General features: G+C 28.1%; 1 protein-coding gene across 1 annotated transcript in view; it reads right to left on the bottom strand.

Annotated features, from left to right (window-relative positions):
* LOC121129349 (limbic system-associated membrane protein) overlaps positions 1–9731 on the bottom strand; it is a 49828-nt gene extending 40097 nt beyond the window's left edge. The window contains exons 1-2 of the mRNA XM_040725063.2: positions 9598–9731; positions 9050–9284 (exon numbers count right to left, since the gene is read on the bottom strand). Coding sequence (XP_040580997.1) covers positions 9050–9116 — 67 coding nt within the window. The 5' untranslated portion in view covers positions 9117–9284; positions 9598–9731. The remainder of the gene's footprint in view (positions 1–9049; positions 9285–9597) is intronic.
* Between the last annotated feature and the right edge of the window lie 6989 nt (positions 9732–16720).

The following is a 16720-nucleotide window of genomic DNA, read 5'->3' as shown; positions in this document are numbered from 1 at the left end:
TTATGATTAAGTTGTTTTTTTTTCCTTCTTCAAAGCGTTAAGAAAAAGGAAGAAACTAAGGAAAATAAGATATTTATACATATATATATATTTATGAAACATATTTTATTTTTTAGGGAACGCATAAATGTCAACGAGTTCAAAGGAAAAATGGAACAACAATCACCCACCTATAAAAGAACAAGATAATTTCTTGACAACTCAAAGAAGAAAATAAATAAATAAACTCAGTAAGGGGAAAAAAATCAGGTCAAATATTTAAAATATGTGTCGTACACAAAATGGATATCATCAGCCATAACCTTTTAAAATAAGATTTTTTTAATTTAATTTACAAAAAGTTACAAAAAAAAAAAAAAATAACGGGGGAAAAAAAAAAAAAAAAACTTTGGAAAAGTTGCAATTTTTATTAAAAAAATACACTAATCAAAAATCGCCAAAGTCCCCCCTAATTATTCACTTACAATTATTGAATTAAAAAGAATAATAATAATATTTTTTGTTCGTTAAAAACTTTTATTTATATATATACAGAGTGCAAAAATAATAATATCATATGTTGTGTGTCAACATAAAAAAAAACTTGAACAAAATTGGAGGAAAGGAGAAATATTACTTTATTATTTTACTTCATACATTTATAGTGCTGTATCGGTCCTTTTTTATTTGTTTCGGTTCAATCCAGTCTAAGACTAGTTCTATCAGTCTTTAAGAACTGTCTTTAGGACCATAAGTACTAAAACAGTTGAGTGACGTCATCTAAGATCGACTTTTATAAGTTTTTAGGACTGATATGCAGGATCAAAGTGTACTAAATTGAAATGGACGGTTTCGCAGTCTTCAGTCCTAAATAAGGATTAATACAATACTAAATTGTATATATACCTATATATAGTTCAATATTTTATAGACATATTTGACTAAATTACAGAGATTGTATTCAAATGTGTGGGAGAAATTAAGATGCCCAAGAATTTTAGCTGTAGTTTATAAATTTATTATGATTAAATAGACCTATATTGGCCCTGATTTGATCCTTTCAAATATCATCTATCAATTTATCATTATTATATTGTGACAGTCAATTTTTACTAATTTAAGTGCAATTTGATAATAGAAATTGACGATAATAAGTTGAAGAATTCAAGTGTATATGTTCTCAATTTTCAGAAACATTATTGTTACCTACTTTTACGTTAACGGCCCATTGGTAACTAAAATGGTAAAATATCCGATTATCCTGGGTTATATTCTTTATTTTTAATTTCAACTATCATAACTTTCTAAAACACCTTTTGACAATTTGTCTTTTCTAAAAAAATAGTCAATTCTCTCAAATTGGATTTTTTAAATTATAAATTAAAAAAAAGCTTTTTGTTTTTTCCAAACAGAAATAAAAGTTATTTGTCAAAATTGTCTATTGTCACTTTTCTAAAATTTGGCAAATTGATGGCCTGAGGATTCCATATCAGCGTGATTTGTTCGCCACTGACCTTTATTTGACTGAGAGAACATAATCTCAAAATTGTCAAAGAGCCCCTCTCTCCCCTGCCAAAGATCAATCCTAGTCATTGTCGTTAGGATTCTACACCAGAATGATGTGTTTACCAGTTACCTTAATTTTATTGAGATAAAAACTAGCTATGATCATCTTCGACGTTTTTCCTGACGCACTCTCTTATATGTAAACAAAAGTCGTAAAAAATCTCATGACCATAACTTTTCCCACATTTATTTTTGTTTTACAAAAAAAAAGTCATTGCTTTCATGGCACAAAGAACGTCTGCAAAATAAATAAAAAAACACACACAAATGGGCACAGCAGGGAATCTTTTTTCGTTCCTAACTTCGTTCTTACTCGATGGATAAAACATCAGTTTCACAAATACCACCCTTGACAAAAAAATAGATATAGGCCACCAAGGCTATATATCAAGTAGCAAACAGAAAGATCACTTGATCAATATTTGTCCAAACATAGGTAGCTACGTTAGTACTTTCTGGTACACTGGGGGAGTTTAGTATATTTGAATAACACTCTATAGCTAAATATGAAATCTTCAATGAATTTATCCTTTTAACTGAATATAAAAGGGCTGTACAGATGCCCCTAGCAACATTTTTGTTCATAGCTAATGTTCAGTGTAGCATACTACAAATTTTAATCAATTACATCCATAATTTTTGGGGTTTGGTTTACTGCAATACGACTTTTTTCTTGTATTTTTCTAATTTCTAAGAGTTTGTGATAGTTGATTTTCCACTTTCCGCTGTCAATATTGAAAGAGAAAGAATGAAAAGCTGACAAACTTATACATTGTATCCCCAATCGTAATCCCTTTGTCCTCTCACAGGGTTTCTTTCTCTAAAATGAATACCACCATTGCACACCAAACCAGACTCTTAAGTTAAGTTTCATAATTGATAAATGAACATTTAACAAAAAAGAAAAAAAAGATAAGGATAATAATAATAAAAATATATATAAAATTATTCTGGAAAGAGAAACGTGCTCTAATTTACATAAACTTATCTCATTTTTTAAGATGAAACACTTAGAAATAATGAAATAGCACAATTAGAGTTACAGTAAGACTAATAAAAAAGAATAGTTATATAAGATAAAATAACTCACTTTTTAATCATAATGAGACGATGAATGATGACTCCAGGTCGAGAGAAATTCTACTAAAAATTATAAATCGGCATTTCTCTCTCGGAAAAAAAATGCAGATTAAAAAATAACTGTAAATTCATGGCAAATAACACTAAGATATAGCTGTAAAAATACTGTTCAAACATGCTAGTTCATGACATTTGCGGTGTTCTGTTTTTTACTTGTAGATAGCTCGCTATGTATCAACGAAATATTTGTTGGGCCGTAAGTTTTTTTAAAAACTGTCTATTTTTAAATAATGCTATCAAAATGCCGTCCCTTTGTGTTTGAAATGCAATCTGCGACGTTATTTCAACAACTTTACACAAGGTTTTGGAAAATTCAAAATTCATAAAAGATCCTGCAACTGAGGGAACCATTTTGAAAAAAAAGTAAAAAAAAAATAGGAGGAGAAAAAACTCGGTAATTAAAAAGATATACATACGTATATATTATTTGTTCTACTTATTTTTTTCCTTTTGTGAAAAAAAAGAGATTTTTTTTCAATAACCTTTTTTTAGCGATTTCCTATTTTATTTCTTTGGAGAGGCTATAATTATATACATAAATAGGTATATATAACTATTTATAAGCAATGAAGAGAGCTCAAGAGGGATATTTAAAAAAAAAAGCTTTTAGTTAACGAATTTTAATTTGATTTCCAATTGTCAATTCACCTTTCTTATATAAGAAAATAAAGAATAACTTTCACTATATAAAACTCAATATAACAATACTATGTGTTGTATATATATATACATATGCTAATTATTTGCACATTTTGTGCAAATAACTACTACTATGACGGAATAAAAATGTAGTAATAATAATAATTCGAAGCTCATGATTAAGAAAATTTTATTTATTTTTTGTCAAAAGTTAATTTTGAAAAAAAATGCATCAATGATGCAGAAAACGTGCATATATATATATAGCTATAGAATAACAAATGATGGATAGAAATAGAGATATATACAGTTAAAGTCAGATAACTCGAATTTTAGTGAATAGTTTTGTCCGAGATATAAAATCAACAAAAACTTTTATCAGTTACTGTAATGTTTTAGTTTTTTAAAATTACTTGCACATATTTGTAATGATTGCGAGAAATAATCTTTATTCTGAAAGTCTTTGTCGAGTTTCAAGTCACTGCTTCTAACTTATTTCGTATTTTGATTATTGATCCTGGTCCAAGTTTTTTAAATTTTGTATCACGTACAAATTTAGTACTCTGATCGTCATTATAATTTAGAGTCTAAAGTAGTAATGAAAATTGCTTTTATTTTGTGCATGTTAAAAAAATGGTAGAAAAGAATGTTCTCGACTCAGGAGTTAAATAATAATAACAGCAGCTTAATAGATTAAAATTCATTCTTCAAATGATTGATTCCAATAAATAAAAATGACAAATTAATAAATGAAGCCAATTTTCATCACTAGTCCATAGTCAATAAGCTTTATTTGAGTTACAGATAAACTAACTATCGAGTCCAATTCAAGTCCCAAGACTTTGATTATGAGATCAATTCGAGTCACTAGTGTTCCAAAGTTGGTCCGGAGTTTGAGTAGAGTCACAGTTCTTCAGAATATGAACTCTAGTCCAAGTCAAGTAGGACTTATCAGGCCCACCTACCCAACTCGACAAAATGAATTGGTAATATTGAGCTTTAAAAAATCTATATTGATCTGTTTCAATAGTATATTTTTATTCAAAAAAACATTTAACATTTACAATATGCAAGTAGAAAACAGAGTTATTGGTTTGTAAAGTGTTTTATAGCTATATGTGAGAGTTAGTTTCCTCATAGTTGATTATGTATTCTACAATTATCTTTTTTTGTCGACATTCAACTATAAGAATGGAGTTTTTTGCTCATTATATGAACGTTATGATAGTGTTAGTGTTTTTTTGTCCATCATTTGAATACTAACTTGTAGAATTCAATACTTAAAGATGTGAAAATTGTCAAAGAAAGTACATATTGGTAAGTTGCTCGCATTAACTATTCTTCCTTATTTTGAAAAAAAAAACCCCAAAAAAACCCATCGTTTTTTCTTTGTCAATGGGGAAACTTACAATGACGGCAAGGGATCAACTACTGTTTGTATCTCTCCACATTTCTCAAATATATCAACCTACACTATTGTTTAAATTTACGTTCCCAAGGAATTCAACAATTTTTACATCTCTTTTAACAATAGCCGTGATTCCCTAAAATTTACTAAGGATTACATATTTTGTTGTCTCAAGATATTGTAGACAAAGTTTTAGTTATATTTAAGTATAGTCGAGTTATATGCAGGTACTATATACGTGATCAAGTTCTTAGGAAAGTCAAGTTATTCGACTTTTTCTTCTATTAACTCTACAGTAAATAGTTATAAAAATGTAACATTTTGAAAAAATGTATAATTAATCATTACTAATAAGAATATAATTTATTAAAAAATAGCGGAGAATTATTTCTGTTTAGATACATTTTCATATATAAAATGTATTAATTAATATTCCACATCGGTTCGTATTTTTTTAAATATATCTTAAAAATACAAATATTTTTAAAAATGATGTCATTTGTATGTTCCTTGCTTTTTTAAAGTTTTTTTTTTTTTTTACAAATCAATTCAAAGGGGTTTTTAAGATAACAAAAAACTCATTTGTCTTTTGGGTTAATGGCTTAAGATTGTAGCTTACTTATAGTATTTAAGTCTTTGTCACACACCTTCTTCCTATTTGTTTTGGTAATGGAGATGTCAAAATACATACACTAAAATATTTAAAAAGGAAAATAAAATTCGACACTTAAAATTCCAACCTTTTTTTTATTATTTTTGTGTAGTGTGTGTCAAGTTTTTTTTTTTTTTGCATATCATTACTTCCAAGTAATTCTTTTAAAAATTTCTAAACTTGATTCATGAGTCTTCTCATTCCTTTTTGACACTCCAACCCCTCTCGACTTGTGCCTCTTCATTTGTCTACACTGATTAAAAAAATAATAAATACAACATAGAAAGTGGGGGACAATGTAAAGAATTTTTCATTCCCCTTGTAATAATAATAAAATTGCAGCTGTTTTCATGTCTTTTATGTTTCTTTTACATCGTTGACAAACACTGGACAACCGAAAATAAGTATTTTGACAGGAATGTTTTATTGGATTAATAGTAGCACCAAACAACGATGAGTCGAATCGAATCAAATATTTTTCTGTCCGTATCAAAAGAATAACAAAAATGCCAATTGTTTGAAGAGGTAAATATAAGTCAAAAACTCGATTAGAACCTTTTTTCAAAAGAGCAATATTTTTAGTTTCATCTGATATTGACAGGGCTTAATTATAGGGTCCGAGGATGAGAAGATTTGTATGTCCTCAAATGGCATACTACCCTTCTGCTCATCTCTGGGTTCCTAAACTTAGTAGAATTAGTTTTTCAACAGTCCAATACTTTTGATGCAGTTCATGAAATGTGTGTGTTTGAGACTGTTTTTGCTAGGAACAAATGTAATGTGCGGTGGATTTAATTACTAAAATGATAATGAAATTATAATTTTACAATAAATTTATTGGAACAGTTTGATATTTGTAATAAATGATATATTTTTGTACAAACATCCATAGGACTTTTGCCGGAGTGTTTGAATCTGTATTGTTCAAAGCTGTCAGTAATAGTCCTAATATTAAATGCCATACTAAAGCCAAGTTCAACTATTCGAATCTGGACACAAGGGATATTTTAGTACATATATCAATGACATTTTTACCGAAATGTTTCAATCTGCACTCTTCAAAAGTGTCAGAGCTATGAACTTACATAATTTCTTGGATTTTATTACTAAAAGAGTCTTAAAATTAAAGATCATACTAAAAGCGAAACACAAAATAATTAATCCCGGACGAAACAGAGTATTGCTGTAAAAAAATTTGTTTTTTACAGTCTGTTTGAATCAACACCGTTTCTGATAGTCTTGAAATTAGTTATTGTTTTTTATAATTAAATTTAAATGGATAAAATCTGAACGAAATTGTGATTTCCATTACACATATTTATAGGAATTTTACTAGAATATTTAAATCCACAATGTTTGAGACTGTCACTGCTAGGAACGAACATTTTATTTTTATGATTTTATTACTGAAAGAGTATTGAAGTTAAAAATCTTACAAAAACTAAATCCAAAATGATCAAATCGGGACAAAACGGTGTATTACCCACCAAGTATATATATATAATTTTTATTAGACTGTTAGAATCTAAAGAATTTTAGACTGTCTGTGATAGGAACTAAAATTTTATTACTAAAACAGTATTCAAATTAAAAATTTTGCAAAAAAAAAAATGTGGACTGATCAACTCCGGTAAAGACTTGGTATTATTCTACAAATGTTTATAAATTTTTTATCATACTGTCTGAATCTGCAGCGGTTTTGTCAATGAGGGTCATTCACATTTTATTGGTGGTTTTTCTAAATTATTATTTTTTTTTTAAATTAATAGCCATTCTAATAAAAACCCAAACGAATCAAATCTAAACAAAAATGACTATTTCTGTAAAAATTTAAAAAAAGGACTCATCTTTTGGAAATGTTGTTGGATAGGTTTAAGAAATATTAATTTTCCGCAAGAGTTCATTAGATATTTGCACAATCGGTTAAATTGTAAAACCATGTAATTTTATATACGACAGATGGAATTTACATCAATGTATTTCTACCAAAATAACCTCATGGATCAGAAATAATTTTAATTGTTTGAATAAACACACACTTTGTTCATCAAAAACTCATTCAAAGAAACTAATAGTTATTTTTGTCGAAATGAGGGGAACATTTTAGGGTTATAAAGTCAACTTAAACAACGTATGTATTGTCATAAATCCGCTCTGTCTTTTTTTAAATTTCACATTCAAATATTTTTGACTGTTGTCACTCTCTGTCTGAAATTCGGTTTCATGCTTCATATTTATATATATATAAATATGAAGCATGGAACAACACAATACCAAAAAAAAGCACATACAAAATAACAAAAAAACTTTTTGTTCTTTGAAGGAATCGGTTTGTAAGTAGACGAAATACACATATGTATAACAAAAAAAAAACACAAATGTCCTCCCACTTTGAAAGGCAAAACCAAAAAAAAAAATATATATTTATTTCCTATGTTACCTTTATATTTCATAGGTAAAAATATAAACAACTCTAATGTCAAAATTCCTAGTAGTAGCCCTTCGGGTAGGATATCCTTAGGTCTTGGTAGTCTCAAAATGACATAAAGTGGCCCATTTTTTTGTTTTCTATGTTTTAATGCAAGTGATGATTTATTTAATCATTTTGTATCTCTTATTAATATCCTACAAGAATCAGAACATTGATTATTCCAGAAATTTATACAAAACCAACTGAAGTCTGTTGACAAAACAGTTCTATCATAATATGAGACATTTCCTCAGGTATATTTTTTATAGTGTAATATTCGTCATTTAAAACAATTTTGATTTAGTTTCATCTCCTCACAAAAAATATTAGCTATTCTTGACGAAATAAAGACAAGAGTAAACAATCTAAAGACGAAACAACAAAATGTGAAAAAACAAGACGAAATTCCTTTTGCATCATAAAATTCAGTTAAAAAATGACAAATCTAAAAAGCTCTAAATAATGGTGTAACTTGGAGATCCTGATATATGTTTTTGTTTTTTTTAACCAGATGATACGAAATATAAAAGATTGAGAAAATATTCTTGAAAAAACTGAATAATTATAAAATCCGTTGAGTGTTATTTAATGGACTTGAAGCTGTTGAAGAGCAATAGTAGCCATCAGCTCACATCCAAATGAGTCGATCTAAACACACTTAATATGACATCAAGAAAGCGATATGGTCCCACAATATTTTTTTCAGTACAAGTATTTATTGACCTTATTACTGATGAGTCATCCATAGTCACTGCAATTAAATGTTGACCGTTAGTTAATAGACCTGTAACTAATAAGTAACTCTGTTCTATGGACAGAGTTATTGGTCATTAGCTCACATCAACATGAGTCGCTCTAAACAGACTTAATATTACCTCAACAAAGCAATATGGGCCCCCACTATTTTTATCAGTTTAAGGATTTATCGGCCTTATTACTGGTGAGCCATCCATAGTCACTCCAATCAGGCCACCAATAATAAAGCCATAAGTACGACGACAGGGGAAAATTTTATTTATCACATTCATTCTAAATTATTTTCGCATAACATTATGTCAATTCTATAAATCGAGCAAGGAGTGAAAATTTTTAGTAGCTCGTCTGTCAAAGTTGCCTTACATTATTGTGAAAACCAATGTTTATTTATAAAAGTAAACAAGTATTATTAAAATCCGATCACGGACGATGGACTTACCTTGTGCTACCATAAGGATGATCATGGATGTGAATGACAAAACCATTCTGGATGAATAGGACTTCATTCCTCACTTAAATATACATATAAGTATAATCACTGCCTCTATAAATTATTTTTTATTATTTTTTTGTGTGTCTCTCAACAGTAGTCAATGATGGACATTATTATTAAATGCCTTCTTCGTAAAAAATGATTTATATAATTTTTACTATATAAAATATGTCGGCTTCCACTGAAAGAAAGACAAAAAATAGTTATGTATATGTTTAAAAAATATTGTCAATAGGGGATGACATGTTTATTAAATAATAAGATGGAATTTTGTAGGTTTTTGAGATGTCTTGTCATAAAAGAGATTATTAAAATATTTATATATATAAATGACTTTTACTTCAATTCAATATGGCCCTCTGTAATAATCTAATAATTAGTATGTGAGAAAATTTTTACATTAAAAATGGGTAAAAAGTTTATTTGTTTGTTAATTTTACTTTCTTTGTTTTTTTAGCCATCAAAATAATTGTGATTTTAAATGTATATCTTACCAATTTTATGAATATATATGTATAAATATATACATTTAAATTTCGCGGCACTTATATAAATGACTGTTATTGTATCTTTATGGGAAACACAAACGTCTCTCCTCCGACCTATTTCACGATTCAAATAATACTGAAGATTTCCATTATTCTTTTACATTTATGAAAAAGAAGGGAAAAATATAAAATTAAAAAAAAAAACAGCGCGGAGATATTATGGTTCTTTCGTTATTAAGAAGAGCGCTTTCCCCCCTGATAGTGTACACTACTGTAGTATAGCATACATACAGTTACTATATGTGAACATTATCAAAGAGAAGCGATGATGTTTTTTACTGCGTTTACGATAGCGGGGCATGAGGTTTGAGTGGTGTGTTTTTTTTGCATATTCTTTAAAGAAAAAAGAGTCAAAAAATTTGATTTGCTTGCGTAATAAGTACATTATGATGTGATTTTATGGGGGTAGGGAAATGTGTTAGGAATGAGCGGGAAATGTGACTAACATAAATTCCCTCAAAATTAAGTGCATATTTCTCTTTCAATAATAGTCTTTACTTGATGCATTTTTCCAATAACACTCCAAGTTCAAGAAAAGGCCGGGCCGTTTATAGAATATTTTATTCGCAGTTGACTCAAGTTCACCGGTTTTTCAAAATAACATTATTATATATTTTGAAAATTTTAATAAACTTCTTTTTTATATAAAAGTCAAAAATTTGAAATTGAAAATATATTATTTTAAAAGACAATTTATTTAACATTTATTACATTAGTATACCTTTGAGTAGTTCCAAATCTGGAAGATACATTTTAAAGTAAAGACTTGTCCAGTGCATAAATTTTGAATGTAGTCCAAAATTATATTTTAGTAAGGGGCACAATCCTTTTTACGGGGATAAGATTCCCTATGGTGCTCTCCTAATTACAGTTTAACACTTCATTATTATATATCTTGTAATTTTTACTCAAAATTCCATTTAAAAGAGATAAAGTTTTTTTTGAGTATTTATCTTATTCGGTATTTTTTTATGGAATAATGAACAACTTTATCAGAATTTGCTTTTTGATCTTCGATATGATCATAATATGAAATAACTTTTTAGCATAAACAATATATAATATTGCTATTTGAATATATAATGCGTGCGCTATGAGTAATGGATTTAAAAAAAACATATACCTTTCGCTTCACTTCTTCTTTAAACCCAAGACAGTAATTTAAGAAACAAATACCATCAATATTTGTTGAAAACAATTTGATCATTCATGAGAAGTTATCATACAAAAATTTGATAATCCGTCGAGAATAATTGAAGAAGAAGAAGACAAAGTTTTTGAGAAAAAAAAAGTCAATTTTATCAACTTAGTCAAAATTTGTCAATCATACTTTTTAAAAAAAAGTGCTTACTTAAAATTTATGAAAGCTCGATATTTCTAAAAAAATACAGTTGTAAATGGGCTAGGCTATTTAATATAGAGAGTTATTTATTAAAAGCTTAGTAGAAGTTGCTAAAAATGTCATTTATTAAGAGATGAACTTCGTATTTCAATATTCATAGTCCTTCTATTTATTATGTTGTAAAAAGAAGACTTTATTATAAAGTGATTTGTCTTTTAAATTCTTTTTTCTTTTAATGCTTGTTTTTGTATTTTTGTAGTGTGTGAGGATAAGGCGGTAGCGATACTTATGGTATTACTTAAATAAGGCGTTTGTTAATATCGGTTGCCTGTGGATAAAATGAATTACTGCTGAAAATGTTGAACCCTCTACATTTAAAATAAATTTAGTCCAGGGAAAATATTATAATTTTATTTAGTTTCATAAATGTTTATTTTAATATGCATTTTTAAATCAATTAACACAAAAGAGAGGCGATAATTACTCTTTCAGAGGGAGATGTTAACAGCAAGTTGATGATCTATTCATGCAACTTTATATATCTAGAATAAAAACGGCATTTTTTTTTTCCTAAGACTCAATTTTTGTTGGATGTCTACAATAACAAATAAGAATAGAAGTATAAATATTAGGTTTAACATTTCTAACATGTTTATAGAAACATTTTTTTTCACCAACAAATTTGAATCTTAACATATGTATATACATTTTTTTAATCACATAATTATTTTATTCTCTGTACATTAATTTCATGTATTCCAAAAACATCAAGCCAATTCATCACAAAATAATATTAATTAATTAATTTAACACTAGGGAATCTTAACAGCGATGTTTACAAAAAGTTTGATCTTAAACTAATTTAAACTCATTACGTATAACGATGAGTGTGTTTATTTCCTGAGAATTGTAAACAAAAAATATATCTGAATACAAATTATGCACTAAAAACCTTTAAGTGTATTAATTTCATAAAAGAAGAAGGTCTCAAGTAAAAAACTCAAGTGTAAAGGAAAGGGAATAAAAATGACGCTGATGCAACAAATTGTCAGGGTTACTCGTCTTTTATGTGAACTCATAAAGTTTCAATCCGGTTTTGGCTATGATTGAACGTAGTAACAAAGGAAGTTCCCTTCTCAGGAATAAAATAAAAGTAACAACACCTAGAAATAAATAGGAAAAAGGATAAGAAAATTTCCTTTTAAGTTTGCCAACTCAAAAAAAAAATCGCTAAACCTTGTTTTTTCTCTACAAAAATCCCATCCCTAAACTGTAATTATGTTATAGTTCCGCAACTGTTATACATTTTTTTTTCGTGAAGAGCGAACAAATAAATATAAAGTAATTACTAGTGCGTTAAAGACAAAGAGCCAAACTGACGATTTGTTGTAGAGTTATAAATGTAAGTCTTTGATGGACTCAGGGGCGTCCACAGGATTACATATACATTTTTTTTTGGGAGGGTTGGTTCGGATAACTTTTTGAAAAAATATCCAAAAATTAATTTTTCTGGACACAAAATTCAAATATTAAATTTTTTCGAAATAAATTTCTATTATTAAATTTTTTCTAAAATCCACAGCTATTCACAAAAATTAAAATTTTTGAAATTTTTTTTATAAATCCTGGCTGTTCAAAAACAGTTAAAAATTTTAAAAATTAAATTTCTAATATTACATTTTTCGGAAAAAAAATTCAAATATAAAATTTCTGGAAAAAAAGTTCAAATGCTAAATTTTTGACAAAAAATAAATCAAATATTACATTCTTTGGAGAGAAGTTTCCAAAATCCAGCTTTTCACAAATTATTTGAAAAATTAAATTAAATTTCAATTTTTAAAGTTTTCTTGTAAAAATCTAAAATTCCTTAATTTAGGTTGGAGGCACACCCCTGGGACACGGAGTAGAATTGAAGATCTACATTTGGGTAATTCTTGTACATATATTTACCAGATACACCTAGTAAACTTTGTGATTATTTCTTTCATCTCATAGCTGCTTGCAGCTTATCTAAGGAAATTTCATGACAATTTACCTGCTCTACTCCCAAATATTATTCAAATTATCAGGGTGACCAAGTAAATTTGTGTTTCTCTTTTTTTAGCAACCGGAAGGTCATATTTTCTACAACTCTATGTTTGTTCCTCCCTTTTGGAATTGATTTTATGGGGAAAGGTGTTAATAAAACGTATTAAATTTATGACTATAAATACGTAAAAGTCATGAGGAATCCTCTATTATGTACTATTAAAAAAATGATGCTCGTGTCAAAACGGGGGGTGAATCATTTTTTTCTTTTTCTTTCTTTTTGGCACTTGGATGTAATTTGAATGTTATGAAGTATAATAAATATATGATTTATAAAATAGACCACTCCTTATTTAACGAATTCTTAATTAAATATCTCCACACTCCTTCATTTAGAGAAATATATACAAACAAACATACCTTCATATTAGGTATAGGTATATAAAAAAGCGTTATAGAGCAAAGTATGTAATTAATCATGAAGCACTTAATATTCATCAATTGGCAATATTTAGAGACCCATCAATAATTAAGATGGAGGAGGAGGAGGGAGAGGGGGGAGTTTTAGTTGAAGAATCGGAGTTTTTATTATTATAATTACAGGTTATTCTTCATTAACGAGAATTATTTGTAAAATGAAATCTTACATTCAGAGTGATAAAAAATATGATAGGGGGACTGGGAATATGATCCCCTTGATATGCTCCCAAAAAGTGTGGTCAAGGGAGATAGCCATTTTCTCGAATTCTACCTAAGCTAAAGAGCTACATAGAGCAAGAATACATAGACTGAAAATGCACAGTTTATTTATTTAAATAATAATTGATTAAAAGTAATGAACTATCCCATACAAAAAATTATTGATTTTTTTTTTTTTTTCCGAATATTCCTTCAAATTGAAAATAAAAGCCATCTCATAGAATAATAGTTTTGTAAATGGCGCCATTAACTAATAAGTATTAATCTGGCAATGTTACTTTCATAATCATTTATGAGAACACGGACTAGTGATTACTTTAAACTTTCATGTATCTTTAAAAATTTAATCTTAATGATAACAGCTTAAGAAAATAAAAAATAAAACAATAGTTAGGTTACAACAACAAGAAGTCATATATTTTTCTTCTCTATATTTTAAAAATCCCTCAAAACTATAAACGTAGTTTATGGTAAAATCAGATACCCCTTGTTCAAAAGACTTGTAATCGAAGCATTGACTGTGTGTAGACACAAAAGAAGCCCCAGTTTGTATTGCAATTGCTTGTGGATTAAAGTAACTCTATAAAGCAGTTCGTATCCCCCTTCAGGCTTGAATAATAATAAAAATACTTACTTGCCTACCTAGGTAAAATCCATAATACTCCAAACTCTAAAGAATTATAATAGCCCCATAATGAACCACTTTTTTAAATGCCCACTAACCATTAAATTTCAAGTGGATCTACTGCTGAATCCCTAATTTATTTATACTTTAAATAATAAGTGTTTTAGCGTCTCTTAATAAGATTGAATAATGAAGAAACGCATATATAAAAATTCCGGGGAAGAAATATCAAAATATTAATACTCAAATTTATGTAATGATGAAAAATAGTTATCGTAAATGAAAATGGCCTCAGCATGAACACATCACAAACATTAACAATAACAAAAATCACGGGTCACGAATAATATGTATTGCAATTTATATCTGCCTTCTTTTACAAATAAAATAAGGAGGAAAAAACAAAAAGAATATTATTGCGAGGGGAAAAGACGATGAAAAATCGGGTAAAGTGAGCAGAAGTAGAAGAATAAAGAAAACCCGGGATGTGAAGAGCAGGAAATATCATATCATTAAGTACATTTTGTTTCTGGTGAGCGTGGATAGAAATTTGTCAAAAGAAAATGAAAAAATAGCTATGAAGAAATCTGACAGACACAAAATGTAATTGTGTATATATTATTTACACTTCCGAAAGGGTAAAAACAAAGAATATATGTGGACGTCAACACAAAGGCAAGCTAGACTTACTTTTTCCTAATTCAGTGCTATATTTGTTGACAAATTATCCTCAGTTTATATCAACAAATCGCAAATTCCACATACAGTAGCTAAAATTGATCTTCAAATAAGAGAATGAGATCTTGTTAGACTTTATTAGAAAGGCCATATCAGGGCCAATATAAGTATATAGGGAATATATGAAGTAAAAAAACGTAGATACCTTTAATAAATTACACTACCTTTGATAGGAAAATAAAGAGAAAAAAGGTCTAAAGTATGTTAATAGATGACCAACAATTGGCCATCTTCTTCATAACTATGAAAATAAGTAATATGAATTCATTAATTCTCACTATTAATTGTTCACAGATTAGCAAAGTTTATTCTAATTCAACCAATCAATGAAGAGGGGGGGGGAGCCAAAAAATATTGCTGACGGCAAAAATACGAAGTAATTTTTTATGTTTGAGTTATAACTTATGAGGATTTTTGGTTAGTAAAAAAATTAACATGGTAATCCGAACAATTTGAAGACAGTTTTGGAGAAGAGCAGCTTAGATGGTATAACTTATAATTAGATTAGCTGTTAGCAGTTCTAATAGTAAGGAAATTAGTACAAGTCTCACTCCGCAACCAAGATACATAGAAAAAAAGTCTATTACTCATCATTTTTTCTACCACGCCTGACAGACTTGACGTAGCGAGCATAAATTTAATTCCTCATCATCTCTACGTTGAGGGGCCCATGGTGGCTGATAAAAAAATGGCGTGGAGGAGAGCAGTTTAGTCGTACTCATGTCTTCACATCCTCGAGGTTACACTTTATATTTAAATGTTCTCTCCTAAAAATTGAAAAAATTATCATATTAAAGCTTTAGAAAAAAAAAAAAAAAAAAAAACACACTATTCAAACTGTTTACCTAGAGGAAAAAAACTTGCACTCTTAAAAACACTGAGGATTTACAGCTCCATGTTTGTAAAAAGCTTGTACACCTCCCCCCTTCCCCTCCAGGTACATCCATCGAATAAAAATCTCAGAGTCCGAAGGTTTGCAGAGTAATTACTTCTATAATTGCTAGAAAGAGGTAATTATATATATAAATATTCACAAAAAGAAGAAAAAAATAAACCATATTCCTTTAAAAAAACGGGGCGTTTATCTCCAAATACTTTATATTCTTATGTAGTATTTTCCTTTTAGTTTATTTGCAGAAAATAATTTCTGTTTTTTTATATTTTGTTTTTTTACAAAAACTTACTTTTAACAAAGAAAATAAAGAGTGCATCGACGCAAAAAAACAATTCTGAACAAAAATCTGATAAGAAGTAGAAATTCTTGACTTTATTTCAAAAAATTTGATATATATAACGTACTCGTTGAATTATTTTGGTCAATTATCACCTATATATTCAATTTTTTAGGACACTTTGAGATAATTTAGTTGTTTTTTATAGTATAAAGCAGAGCTTCTCAAAGTTTTATATTGTATTAATGAGATAAACAAATCTGATTCCTACAAGCCTACAAAAGTTTTGGTGATATTTACATATTGATAATATAAATATATTTGAGGTGCAACTGACTATTATTCAGCAGTAAATAGTTTGAGAAACACTGTTTGTTTAATATATATTACTTAAATGTACTTTTTGAGTACAATATAGAAATCAAATTATTGTTATTTAATTGTACTCATTGAAATTCACGACCT

This window comes from Lepeophtheirus salmonis, chromosome 14 (genome assembly GCF_016086655.4).
Source record: "Lepeophtheirus salmonis chromosome 14, UVic_Lsal_1.4, whole genome shotgun sequence".
Lineage (NCBI taxonomy): Eukaryota > Metazoa > Arthropoda > Copepoda > Siphonostomatoida > Caligidae > Lepeophtheirus > Lepeophtheirus salmonis.
Note: the sequence above shows the minus strand (reverse complement) of the source record. Positions and strands in the feature narration are given on the sequence as shown.